Here is a 14867-nt window from a genome sequence, read left to right as displayed (position 1 = left end):
TTTTTTTCAACTATATAGATCAGACCAAAATGAGGGACAAATGAGGAGGAATGAGGGACAGAGGGACATTGCTCCAAATCAGGGACAGTCCCTCAAAATCAGGGACAGTTGGGAGCTATGGCAAAGGGGCACTGGACTTCCAGGGAGACAAAAGTTACTATGAATAGCAAGTGATCAGCGCTACCCCACCAACAGGATGGATGAATCAATGTAAAAGTTCAAAGAATCCATAGAAAATTTGTGAATGTACAGAAGTGGAATGACTGGACCTTCTGCTGAGGGGAGGTCAGGAAGGATGCAATCACCGGAAGCTCCTTAAAGAGGGGAGTTTGGGGATCCCTCGAGAACATGTAAAGAGGTGTTGGCTTTTACCTTATGTTGTCCTGGCACCCTTATGATTTCTTCACAGGGAGACAAAAGTGCAGATGCACTTGGGAGGAGTGAAGTGCTGGAACTCATTGAACACAGGGGTTACATGATATACAAGGAACCGGGAGGTGCACAGGGATCCCAGAGGACATTGGTATGCTGGATACTGTTGTCGTGCACAAGGAGTCCAGGATAGGCAGGTCAGGATATCTACTGGCACCATACAGCAAAGGTGAGAGCCCTTAGAAGGGCTGAGGCACAGAGTCTAAGAAGCGACCTTGCCTTCACCAGAACTTCAGAAGCTATAGATGGGCTTTGTTACAGGCCAGTGGTTCTCAATCTCAGTCCTCAAGTAACCCCAATGGGCCATGTTTTCAGGTTTTCATTTACTTTGCACAGCTGCTTTAAATTAATATCAATGCCATGGTATTGATAAAAGCTATTTTATCTAAGTGAAGTTCCCAAAACATGGCCCATTGGGGGTACTTGAGGACTGGGGTTGAGAACCACTGTTACAGACGAATCCCAGGTTGCGGCACTCTGACTCATTCAAGCAGGCAGCTACTGGGAACTAAGGGCTTATATACAGGTAGGAGACCTTCACAGCACTGAGACACTGGGATTACAGGCCAGTATGTAGTACAGCCCAACATGGCAGGAGTGTACAGAAACACATAGAGGTACAGGGAAAGGGCAGTAGTGCAAGGAGACACACATGATGACTAGTAGTGGATAGTACTGCAGAGACACACAGGAATCTAGAAGCAGGCAGAAATACATGAAGACACAGAGCAGGAAGCGAACTAGGAACACCCAGAAACCGACACCCGCTGCTATCCGATCCTGTCCGTGAATTCCAGATGGATGGTGACCCTACTTCCCACCTGTCTGGCAGATCGGATGAAAACGGACAGGCGGTCCGTTTTTATCCGATCTCCCCAATGAGGAGAGCAGGGCTTTGTCAGGTCCGTCTCCACTCACTGTCATCTGTCCCTGCTCAGTGGGGATCAGTGAAGCAATCCCCTGCTGAGCAAAACTGAGTCCGCCAGATGGATTCCCATGTGAAAGGGCCCAAATGCCTGGTACACACGATGAAATTATCGGACGAATGATCATCCGTTTTTTTTTTTTTTTTTGCATGCTAATCTCAGATCGAACCTGAAAAGTTTACTAAAGTCACGAAAATTCTCGTACAACAGAATAAAAATTCAGAAGTGATGTAATGTGTAGTGTTGTAGTGTATTTGTATTGCATTTTCAAATGACAACTGTATTGATTAAACGAAAAAAAAAATGTTGTGCTTGTCCAATCGGATATTATTGAATGAACTGTCATGATAGGCTCTCAAAATCTCTGTACTAACGATCCGATTATCGTACGATCGCTTTGAAAGTGGTATTTTTCATACGGTTTTCTGATCGTGTGTACGGGCTTAAGCATGTTGCAGACTCGGAGTGCCTAGGTACTAGTAACAAACCACAGGGTTGCAAATCACAAGGGATCATGGAGGTTCGGAAAGGCTGGGAGCTGGTACAGATACACAAGGTTTTATTTCAGAAGCACAAATACAATGCTCAATAGAGAAAACAGGTGCCAGGATACAAGTTGCAGGCAGGGAGCATACAGAGAATCACAGAGAGTCACTGGGGATAGGCTGGATGACACTAGGAACACTGGGATCACGCTGGAAGGCAGTGGGAGACACTTGCACTGTAGTGCAAGTCACTGGAAACGGGCGGGGGGGGGGGGGGGGGTTAGGGGGTCCAGCTATAGGAGCAATAGGAAACTCACAATCTTGGAGCTCAGAAAGTCAGACACTAAAAAACTCGGAATCTTGGGGTCTCTCTGAGAAAATTAGCCCAGCTTAAAGCGGAACTTCAGTAATTTTTTCATCTTTCCATCTATTAAATCCTCTGCCCTTGTTGTTTTAACTTTGGATAGTAAAACATTTTTTTTCTGCCAGTAAACACCTTATACAGCTCACTTCCTGTTTCTTGTCTGGAAAAAAGCCTAGGCTTATGACATCATGCACAGATCTCTCTCTCACTCTTGTGTGAGTTTGTCAGGAAGGGAGGGGGATGAGTAATAAGAGGGCCAAGGAGAGTTGCAGGGCTGCAGAACTGGAGGTGTGCCTCTGTGTGTGTCTGTGTGTATCCAGGAAGTGAGCAGGCAACAGCTTCAGATGCCCACAGTTAAAATGGCTGCAGCCAGACTTAGTGGAAGGAGATTTCTGCAGTATATTTGGCAAGTACAGAATCACAGTATATATAATAATAAAAAGTGGTTGGAGGAAAGCTTCAGAATGACAAGGATGTTTTTATTACAAATTATGCGAGCAGACTGTAGTTCCTCTTTAAATAGAAAGGAAGATGGCCTGGCTGGGCATGTATCTACATGAATAAAGAGCAGGTGAAATATCAGTCTCAAACATGTCTTTTGGGATAGAAGTAACCACAGAGGAGTTTGAAAAAAATGGTCTATTGTAAGGGCCCGTTCACACTAAAATGCCATCTGGCAAACCTGCGTTCTGTGCCAGTTTCCCACACCACATTCAAATCGCACTGCCCTTGCGACCCGCAGTGGGTCGCAAGGGCAGTTTGTAAACGCAGCATATTTGCCGGCATCGGATCGCATGCTACAAATGTACCATGCAATCCGGTTGCAGTGCGTTTCCAAAAGGAGTGCATGCGCGACTTTTGGTGTGGTGTGATTTCGGCCCATTCAAAATGAACAAACTGAAATTGCACTGCACAGAACTACATGTGAATCGCAAAGGAACACGCAGCTCCTGCAGTTCTTAGTGTAAATGGGCCCGTAAAAAATACTGTTCAAGTTGCGTTAAATCAAAAAGTGAAAAGTATCCTAATGCTTTATGTAATTATTAACTTTATTATTCCCACATAGTCCATAATTCTTCAATAAACAAAGTAGAATCTGATTAAATAAAAGATCCGATTAAGAAGACTAGTCTACGTTCCAGGGATTTGAGGTCACCTCTGTCCCACTGTGATTTATACCTTGGTAGAGTTACGCATAACCAAGAGTAATTATTTATTAATCCAGGACTCATTATATCAAAGGCTTTATGCTTTTTTTGGGGAGGGTTTTTTTGGTCTGTTCTCATTAGAGGGCTTCAAAGCCTCTCTGTTTAAAAGTTGTTACTGATGAGTCAATGATTTCCTTAAAGTAATGACATAACAAGCAGGTCAGTATATGACAGCCCACTGTGATAAGTGTCAAACACAAGGGAGGTTTACCAAAGGAGTACATTTTTTCACTTCACTATTGAACTATATTTATCTTAAACTCCCCAATCATGTGCAGAAAAAAAGAATATTTGCACATGATTGGGTAATTGACCAGCTCTCTTCCAAGCAATATCATGTGCCAAAACAATACTTTGTAAAGAGGATGTTACTTAGCAAATTAAGGCTGGGCACACATGACGGATGGATGTGCAGATTGCTGAGGCTCCCTGTAACAGTAATTGACCTCTTCCTTCCCCTCCCACATTAACCAGACGACACAGTCATTTTTTGGAGTTTAGCAGCCTTTGTTTTATTCTTGCAAACAATTGAAATACAAAAATTCCATAAACAGGGAATGCATAACTACATACAATACATAACCCATTAACAAGAACCTCAGCCTAATCTCACCCGGTCTAAAGATCTTTGAAGGCCTACTTTCTTTTTACCAACCGGTTTTATCTGTCACCCACGAAAGGACCCCAGCCGCAACCCACACCGAATCGGAGACAAGTACCACTTACATACTGTACTACCAGATACAACCAACTTAAAAAAAACCCAATGTTACCATTTTATTATGAAGGGAAGGGACACCCATACCGCCATATGGGCCCAACCCCCCTAATTCTCCAGTATTTTTTGGGGAAAAAATACACTTTCATTAATTAAAAAAAAAACTAAACAGTAAAGTTACCCCAATTTTTTGTATAATGTGAAAGATGATGTTATGCCGAGTAAACAGATAAGTAACATGTCATGCTTTAAAATTGTGCACGCTCGTGGAATGGGGACAAACTATGGTACCTAAAAATATCCATAGGCGAAGCTTTAAAAAAATAGAACGGTTACCAGGTTAGAGTTACAGAGGAGGTCTTTTGCTAGAATTATTGCTCTCGCTCGCGATCGCGGCGATACCTCACGTGTGATTTCAACACTGTTTACATTTGCGGGCGCGTTTTACGTATGCATTCTCTTTGCTGCGCAAGCACGCAAGGATGGGGCGCTTTAAAACTTTTAAAACTTTTTTACTTTGTCCCTTTTTTTTTTTTTTTACATTGTCTCCCGGTGGGGCGGGAGGCCCAGGAAGAGTGGCAGAAGGCGGTAGGAGGGGGGGGACGTCCCCTCCCGCTGCTTTAGGATAACAGCCCAGCGGCTTTTAGCCGCATCGGTTGTTATCACTAAAGAGCCAACCGTCCGCTCTAAAAAAACGGTACTGGGGTTATGCCCTGGTATAACACCTTCATGACATGAACGCAAATTTGTGTACGGTCGGCATAAAGGGGTTAATCACTAGCAACTGTTACATAAGCAGTGTAGCAGCGATCAGTCATGCAAATTTGGACCATTATACCATCTCTACTATATGCTATATTCCATAGTTCTCTATGGATCGCAGGGCATAAGGTTTGATTGGCTTCTAAGGCAGTGCCAGTCAATGGGAATCAGTCTCACGTAATGCCGTTTTTTAATAGCAACTACAAAGGACAATGGTAGATCTAGATTTCATTTTGAATTTCCTTAAATAGGAGCTTCAGTCTAGCTACCCCCAAAAAATGTAGAAGTCAACAGCTACAAATACTGTAGCTGCTGACATTTAATATAAGGACACTTATCTGTCCAGGGGTCCAAAGCTGTCCTCACCCGAGCCCGTTCTTCACTGGGCTTCGGGTCCCTAGTGCCGTCATCCTAACGAAGGGAAACCAGCTGTGAAGCCTTGCTGTGCTTTGTGAATGGTCCTGCGGTCTTCTGGGAGCTGTGATGTTTCCCAGAAGGCTGCGGGCGAAAGGGGGCGTGAACCTCCGCTTGGATCACTGCGACAATCCAAGTGGGAGCGGGTACCTGTCATAACCAGGTACCTGCTCCCCCTAAAAAAACACACTGGTAAAGAGGAGGGGAGAGGAGGCAAACAAGCGGAACTTCCCCTTTTGGGTGAAGTTCTGCTTAAAGGATCACTAACCTGAAATTGTTGCATTCCACAGGGGAAAAACATTCACAAATACTGTAAGTATTATAAATGTATCCACATTAGCACACATATTGAGATAATTCAAATTTTTGTACTATTGCTAAGTATTAGCGGTCTTTAAAGTTAAAAGAAGCAGCAAAAAAACAGTCATTTTGTTCTATGAGATTACTGGAAAATTGGCTTTGAAAATAACAGTATCCGCCACACCAACTTCATTTAGGATATCTCTTGTTCTAACAATCCCCTAAAATATTCATATATTCATCCACTGTACTGAAAGCTGCTCTGTATAAACTGTAACTAAGTATTAGAAGAGAAAAATCCAAGACTAATGTTTGAATAATCTGCACTCTGCTGTGTGCTGTAGTCTAGAGTTTTCCATCAGTCAGTGGTGACTCAGGGCTGGTTCCCACCACAATTTATGTGTTCTGAATGCGTTTATGCATGACTTTTTGAATGCGTTTCGGTGAGTTTGTTCCCAATTTTTTCCTTATCTCAACTGAGGGCATGTGTGCTTTTGATGCGTTTTGCTGTGTTCCAGATGTGTTTCATAACAGAAAAAATGCAACATGTTCTACTTTTGTTGAATGTGATGGAACGCACAGCACTGGTGTGAACTAGGGCCAATGGAATCCATGTTAAACACAGTCCATGCATTTATGATGCAGAATAAAAATGCACTGTACTGCGAGAAATATCATGCTTACTAGGCAGGTAAAAACAAAAGTTATAACGGAAGAATTTTCATGGCTCAGAAAAATCACAATAAGGATTAATCTAAAATGAGCCTTTCGTGGTTGTCCCGAGATGACTGTGTTATCACATTTATGTTATCACATTAACCATAGTAATTTGATGCACCCTGTATCCTGTCTTTCATGCCATAGGTTGTCGTGATGAGTTGGTATTTGGGGGGGGGGGGGGGGTTAAGTAGTGGGATGTTATGTGGTAGGGATCGACCAATCTCATTTTTTCGGTGCAGATACAATACCGATATTTCGTCCACCTCTCCTGCCGATATTTTTTGCCAATATTTTGTACTTTAGAAAAAAAAATTTTTACACTGTCATTTTACATTTTTTTTGTTTTTTATCACTGTTATTGCTGTCACAAGGAATGTAAACATCCCTTGTTATAGTAATAGACATGTGAGAGGTACTCTTTGTGGAGAGATCGGGGGCCTATAAGACCCCAAACCACTTCTCTGCACTTCAAAGTATTAAAAACGTCAAGATTAGGGATGAGCTTCGAGTTTGAGTCGAACTCATGTTCGACTCGAACATCGGCTGTTCGCAAGTTCGCCGAACAGCGGAATGCCATGGAACACCCTTTAAAAGTCTATGGGAGAAATCAAAAGTGCTAATTTTAAAGGCTTATATTCATGGTATTGTCATAAAAAGTGTTTGGGGACCCCCGGTCCTGCCCCAGGGGACATGGATCAATGCAAAAAAAGTTTTAAAAACAGATGTTTTTTCTGGAGCAGTGATTTTAATAATGCTTAAAGTGAAACAATAAAAGTGTAATATCCCTTTAAATTTCATACCTGGGGGGTGTCTATAGTATGCCTGTAAAGGGGCGCATGTTTCCCGTGTTTAGAACAGTCTGACAGCAAAATGACATTTCAAAGGAAAAAAAGTATTTTAAAACTACTCGCGGCTATTAATGCATTGCCGGTCCGACAATACACATAGAAGTTCATTGATAAAAACGGCATGGGAATTCCCCACAGGGGAACCCTGAACCAAAATTAAAAAAAAAAAAAAATGACGTGGGGGGTCCCCCTAAATTCCATACCAGGCCCTTCAGCTCTGGAATGGATATTAAGGGGAACCTCGGCCAAAATTTAAAAAAAAAAAATGACGTGGGGGGTTCCCACTAAATTCCATACCAGGCCCTTCAGGTCTGGTATGGATCTTAAGGGGAACCCCGCGCCAAAATTTTTTTAAAAATGGCGTGGGGTCCCCCCAAAAATCCATACCAGACCCTTATCCGAGCACGCAACCTGGCAGGCCGCAGGAAAAGAGGGGGGGGGACAAGAGAGCGCCCCCCCTCCTGAACCATACCAGGCCACATGCCCTCAACATTGGGAGGGTGCTTTGGGGTAGCCCCCCAAAACACCTTGTCCCCATGTTGATGAGGACAAGGGCCTCATCCCTACAACCCTGGCCGGTGGTTGTGGGGGTCTGCGGGCGGGGGGCTTATCGGAATCTGGAAGCCCCCTTTAACAAGGGGACCCCCAGATCCTGGCCCCCCCCCCTGTATGAAATGGTAAGGGGGTACTCCCTAACATTTCACTAAAAAACTGTCAAAAATGTTAAAAATGACAAGAGACATTTATTTAAATGCTTCTTCTTTCTTCTATCTTCTATCTTCCTTCGGTTTCTTCTTCCATCTTCTGGTTCTTCTGGTTCTTCCTCCGGTGTTCTCCTCCGGCATCTCCTCTGCGGCGTCGGCGTCTTCTTCCCTTCTTCTCCTCGGGCCGCTCCGCATCCATGATGGCATGGAGGGAGGCTCCCGCTCTTCTCTTCATCTTCTTCTCTTCATCTTCTTTTCGGGCCGCTCCGCATCCATATTGGCATGGAGGGAGGCTCCCACTGTGTGACGCTTCTCCTCTTCTGACGGTTCTTAAATAACGGGGAGCAGGGCCACCCTGTGACCCCGCCCCCCTCTGACGCACGGTGACTTGACGGGACTTCCCTGTGGCATTCCCCGTGGATTTTTGGGGGGGCCCCACGCCGTTTTTTTTTTTATTTTGGCGCGGGGTTCCCCTTAAAATCCATACCAGACCTGAAGGGTCTGATATAGATTTTGAGGGGGACCCCATGCCATTCTTTTTTTAAATTTTGGTCGGGGTTCCCCTTAATATCCATACCAGACCTGAAGGGCCTGGTATGGAATTTAGGGTGACCCCCCACGTCATTTTTTTTTTTTTAATTTTGGCCGGGGTTCCCCTTAATATCCATACCAGACCTGAAGGGCCTGGTATGGAATTTAGGGGGACCCCCCACGTCATTTTTTTTTTTTTAATTTTGGTTCGGGGTTCCCCTGTGGGGAATTCCTATGCCGTTTTTATCAATGAACTTCTATGTTTATTGTCGGACCGGCAATGCATTAATAGCCGCGAGTAGTTTTAAATGACTTTTTTTCCCTTGAAATGTCATTTTGCTGTCAGACTGTTCTAAACACGGGAAACATGCGCCCCTTTACAGGCATACTATAGACACCCCTCAGGTACGAAATTTAAAGGGATATTACACTTTTATTGTTTCACTTTAAGCATTATTAAAATCACTGCTCCCGAAAAAACATCCATTTTTAAAACTTTTTTTTGCATTGATCCATGTCCCCTGGGGCAGGACCCAGGTCCCCAAACACTTTTTATGACAATAACTTGCATATAAGCCTTTAAAATTAGCACTTTTGATTATTCATGTGTCCCATAGACTTTAACGGTGTTCGCGTGTTCAAACAAATTTTTTGCCTGTTCGCATGTTCTGGTGCGAACCGAACGGGGGTATTCGGCTCATCCCTAGTCAAGATCTGCATTTTTGACTACTTTATTTTTTAAAACCGGTGCCTTTAAGATGCCAGTAATCCGGGAAGTGATGTCATGACATCGCTTCCGGATTACTAGATCCGAGACCTGAACGGAGCATCAGCTTTGGTCGGGTCTTCGGCAAGCCGGCGGATGTGTCGGCTGGTTGCTCGGGCCTCCCGGTGGGACGGGAGAGCTCAGGCAAGCAGCGGAAGGCGGTGGGAGGGGGGGGGAACGTCCTCTCCCTCTCCTTTTAATAACAACCGAGCGGCTGCTGAGCCACACCGGTTGTTATTACAATAAAGCCAACCATGCCGGGGGGCGGCGTCGGCGGTAAAACGCCGCTATTATTAGCGGCGTTTTACCGTCGGTATGCGGCCACTAGCGGGGCGGTTTTACCCCCCGCTAGCGGCCGAGAAAGGGTTAAATACCACAGCAAAGCGCCTCTGCAGAGGCACTTTGCCGGCGGTATAGCCGCGCCGTCCCATTGATTTCAATGGGCAGGAGCGGTAAGGGAGCAGTATACACACCGCTCCTTCACCGCTCCGAAGATGCTGCTGGCAGGACTTTTTTTACCGTCCTGCCAGCGCATCGCTCCAGTGTGCAAGCCCTCGGGGCTTGCACACTGGATACACAGCAGCGGCACTTTCGGGGCGGTTTGCAGGCGCTATTATTAGCGCAATAGCGCCTGCAAACCGCCCCAGTGTGAAAGGGCTCTAAATAACGGTACCAAGGTGATGCATGCATCAATGTATAAAAAACCCAAAGGTTAACGCTGCGCTAGAAACCTAGTAAATGATTGGTAGCTATAAAGGATTAACCCTTACAGCCTAAAACAAGTTGATATAAAGATAAACGAAAATCTGAGGTTTTACCCTAAATTACCAAAGCAGCCAGCATCAAAAAGTCAGACACAAACTCCAGATATTAGTAATAAAAACAATGCAGAGCTAAGGATGACCAATAAGTGAAACAAAAGTTTAAACAAATAGCAAAAAACTTTGAAAAAATTGTGAATAATGTAATATTGGGCGGCACAGTGGTGTAGTGGTAGCACTCTCGCCTAGCAGTAAGAAGGGTCGCTGGTTCGAATCCCAACCACATGCCTGGAGTTTGCATGTTCTCCCTGTGCCTGCGTGGGTTTCCTCCGGGTACTCTGGTTTCCTCCCACACTCCAAAGACATGCTGGTAGGTTAATTGGATCCTGTCTAAATTGTCCCTAGTATGTATGAATGTGAGTTAGGGACCTTAGATTGTAAGCTCCTTGAGGGTAGGGACTGATGTGAATGTACAATGTATATGTAAAGCGCTGCGTAAATTGACGGCGCTATATAAGTACCTGAAATAAGTAAATAAATAATATAAACCTGATAACATAAAAAACATACCATAGGGTTATTATGATCACTAAAGAATTGTGTATAATTAAAATAATCAAGTGATAGTGTCATATGAACAGAAAATAATCATACAAAGAGTCCCATCACATATGGTGCAATTTCAAAAAATAAAGAGTTCATAAGCATAAAAAAAGCTGATCCAGAATCCGTGATAAGAAATTCCAATCTCCCAAAAGGTGAGTGCACCCAAGTGAATATGAGGCTCCTTACCGACTCAGAAGACCACAACGGTCTGACCAGGCATATGGGAGATTAGAGGTTTCCCAACAACCTATACCGGCATCTGGGTCTGTGGCTAAAGCTCCTCTGCTGCTTCTTCCAGCAATGTATAGGTTTTTTTTCTATTTGTTTACACTTTTGTTTCACTTATTGGTCATCCTTAGCGCTGCATTGTTTTTATTACTGATGCATGCATCACCCCAGTAAAACCCCTTTAAACAATATTGGTAATATCAATCAGTTTTTTGGGCGATACTTCTAAAAAAGTGAATATCGGCTGCCGATAATTGGCCGAACTGATAATCGGTCGATCCCTATTATGTGGGATCGTAATCTGTATTGTACTTTTGTATGTGCTATGTTGGCCCTGCGTGGCCTTTCTAGTGGCACTGGTTTTGCAACAATGCTACTATGTTCTGTATATACTTATTCAAAAAGTTTAAATAAAAAGAATTTTATAAAAATAATTAGCCTTTTGTTTAAAAAGTGTAAAACTATACAACATCACAACACCTCTGTGTGAACACAGTACACAAATGGATATTTTAATTCTCCCGGTATAAATAGGCTGGCCAGGAATGTGCTGCTCAGACATTCTTCCCTGCCTCTCATTGAGGAAGGTATTATGTTCTACTTATCCGCCCTGGTCCTCTACCACTGTTAGGTGGAAAGAGCTGCTGATCGAGCAAAAGCCACATGTGTCAGCACTGCAGGACCACAACATCCACAAACTGACTTGTTTACTCTTTATTGAGTACACAGTAGCTATAAGCAAAGGAGGCCCAAGCATCTATCCCTATGGTTGGGTGATATGAAGTGTATTACTGGACTGAGCAATACATATAAACCTATAACTACAATTTGGCAGCTCTGATGATTGATAAAATGATGTGTATGTGCATTTATGAGTTTGTATGAATTTACAATGAGCTGCAAAGCCACACTTAGCAGGTTTTATTGAAATAACCACATTTTGTAATATATATATATATATATATATATATATATATATATATATATATATATATATATATATATATATATATATATATATATATATATATATATATATATATGCCAGATATTTGCACATTTGTAATGCAACTGATATACTGAATACACAATCACATCAGCACGCCAAAATACATTACAATTATTATGTGATATAGATGTAGAGATTTCAATTAGCAAGCAACTTCTAAAAGTAAACTGGATGTAAACCCAAAGTTTTTTTTCTTTTTTTTTGATGTCATAATGTAGAGTATAAGATTTCCTATCATTTTAGCCCAGTCTTGCCACACAGAGTCAATCCAGCTCTGAGCAATCCTCTTTTATTGTTCAGTGAAATAAATCTTGACAAACAGAGAAAAACGTTGTCAAATCCTCCCCCTTGCTGTGAGTGACAGGTGATTTACATATCTCGTGCACTAGCCTAAGACATGCATTATTTTTTAATTCCCTCCCCCACTCCTTTCTTCAGCAGCTCTGCAAGGATTGGCTGTTCCACACCCCAGCATGATTTGGCATGCTGAAGTCATGTGGTTACTTTCCTGTCTTTTCACTGGATATTAGAGATTATAGCAGAAGTTCAGTGTAAGAAACACACAGGAGAAAAATGCATATTGACAAGGGGAGTGTAGAGGTGGGCGGGGAGTCTACTGACATCACGACTCCACCCACCGAGCTCCAGACAACAGACCCACCCACAGAATCTGCATTTTTTCGGGTCTCATAACAGACAGAGGGGAGACATTTGACAAGTAAAGATACATGCAGGAGGCATGTATATCCTTATAGATAACCCCTATGGCAGTAGTTTAGAAAGGATGACATTGGGTTTACATCCACTTTAAGCCAGAGTTTGTCCATGAGAGGACAATTTCAAACATTTTGGTAACAGCCTATGAAAACTGAAGTACACATAAAAGTAAATCACTGAAACACTGTTGAACTTTTACACATGGCAGAATAACAGGAGCGATCATCTTCACTCCATATACAGGCACCAATATGGCCTACATTACTTCAAGCTTCTTGTAGAGAGCTTCAATGACCCCAAAATATGAGCACTCTATTATGCAGATGATGACCAGCTTTTATGATTACTGACTCCAGTTTATCTCTGCAGCCCACCATGGCTTATTACAGACCCATTATGAGGGGCGGGAGGGAGTAGGCCAGAGCCAATAGTCACAGGATGTGGCTGTTATCATTCAACAGGCAATAGACCTTGGTGTCCTGGTTTCTTCGAAGTTCCTGCCCTTTTAACAACTTTTGTTGATTTATCTACAGATGTACTCTAAAGTAATGGGAAAAACTGCAGGAAGAGGGATGTTAAAATAAAAGAGGATTTCAATATAAACTGAACATCAACTTTAATGGCTGCTCATTTATGAAACACTTTATTGTTTCTTTTCCTATTTGTTTGTGGACAGAGTAATAAAACCTTCAAATGAATATTTGAATATCTCAATCTTTTTAAAAAAGTACTTGGAGGTTCATGCCCTTACTTAGGCGCACATGATACTCTAAAGATGTGGTTCTTTCCTACCTTTTCTTGATCTTGTGAAAAATTTGATGCCCCCGGGTGAGGTAGATGAGTTGGAGGATGCAGAATCTTTGGAAGAAGATCTAAATATGCCACTAAAGCTCATCCGTCGAGGGGAGCGAGGAGGCGACTCTTGGTATGGAAAAGGAAACACAGTCTTTGGAGATCCTGGGCTATACTTTGATTTTACGGGGGCTGACAGTGGGCTAGAAGGTCGGTTTTGTAGAGATTTTGTGAAGAAGCTCTTAGAAGGGCTTCCAGTACTGCTGGGTTCTTCTGTCTGCAGGGACAATAGACAATATTGGGTTAATACATAACTTTATTATAATTATACAGGATTTATATAGCGCCAACAGTTTATGCAGCACTTTACAATATAACTTATTTAAATTTACATTTAAACAAATCAGTACAGTTGTTGCAACCTCTTCAAACTCTAAATCTCATTTATATGATGTTACTGTATATAAATAGCCATAACATTATTATTATTATTATACAGAATTTATATAGCGCCAACAGTTTACTCAGAGCTTTACAATATAAAAGGGAGACAATACAGTTATAAAACAATAAAAGACAAGAGGATTAAGAGGGCCCTGCTCAGAAGAGCTTACAATCTAATAGGGTGGGGAAGGTGGTACAAAAGGTAGTAACTGTGGGGAATGAGCTGATGGAAGTGGTAAAAGATTAGAGACGTTATAGGCTTTCCTAAAGGGATACGTTTTCAGGGACCGCCTGAAGGTAGCAAGAGTAGGGGATAGCCAGACAGGTGGAGGTAGCCAGTTCCAGAGGATGGGAGAGGCTCTGGAGAAATCCTGGAGACGAGCATGAGAGGAGGAGACGAGAGAGCTTGAGAGTAGGAGGTCTTGAGAAGAGCGGAGAGGACGATTTGGGTGATATTTGGAGACAAGATTGGTGATGTAGCTTGGGGCAGAGTTGTGAATGGCTTTGTATGTTGTGGTTAGTATTTTGAATTTAATTCGCTGGGTGATTGGGAGCCAGTGTAGGGATTGGAGGAGAGGGTTTGCAGACACTGAGCGGTTGGTAAGGTGGATAAGTCTGGCAGCAGCATTCATGATCGACTGAAGTGGGGATAGCCTATGGAGAGGCATGCCAATGAGAAGGGAGTTGCAATAGTCAAGGCGAGAGATAACGAGGGAGTGAATGAGGAGCTTGGTAGTTTCATTTGTTAAAAAGGGCGAATTTTAGAGATGTTACGGAGGTGAATTCTACAAACTTTTGACAACGATTGGATTTGAGGCTGAAATGACAAGTCAGAGTCTAGGATTACACCGAGTACCCTGGTGTGAGCGGAGGGACTGATGGTTGCATTGTGGATTTTGATGGAAAAGTCGTGGAGGGGGGCACAGGCGGGGGGGGAATATTAATAGCTCAGTTTTAGAGAGATTTCGTTTAAGGAAGTGGTGCGACATCCATGCCGATATGTCAGTTAGTAAGTTAGTAATGCGAGAGGAGACTGAAAGAGTGAGGTGAGGAGTAGATAGTATAGATTTGGGTGTCATCAGCATATAAGTGGAACTGGAAGCCGTGGGCGGTTATCAAGTGACCAAGGGAG

The 14867-nt window shown here is 43.0% G+C and overlaps 1 protein-coding gene across 5 annotated transcripts in view; it reads right to left on the bottom strand.

The window, feature by feature from the left end:
• The window catches only part of PRKAG2 (protein kinase AMP-activated non-catalytic subunit gamma 2), a 538740-nt gene that overhangs the window by 298325 nt on the left and 225548 nt on the right, over positions 1–14867 (bottom strand). For all 5 annotated transcript variants that reach the window (XM_073629982.1, XM_073629984.1, XM_073629981.1 and 2 more), the window contains exon 3: positions 13292–13568. In XM_073629982.1, the coding sequence (XP_073486083.1) occupies positions 13292–13568 (277 nt within the window). The remainder of the gene's footprint in view (positions 1–13291; positions 13569–14867) is intronic.

Source organism: Aquarana catesbeiana, linkage group LG05 (genome assembly GCF_042186555.1).
Source record: "Aquarana catesbeiana isolate 2022-GZ linkage group LG05, ASM4218655v1, whole genome shotgun sequence".
NCBI classification, from domain to species: Eukaryota; Metazoa; Chordata; class Amphibia; order Anura; family Ranidae; genus Aquarana; species Aquarana catesbeiana.
Note: the sequence above shows the minus strand (reverse complement) of the source record. Positions and strands in the feature narration are given on the sequence as shown.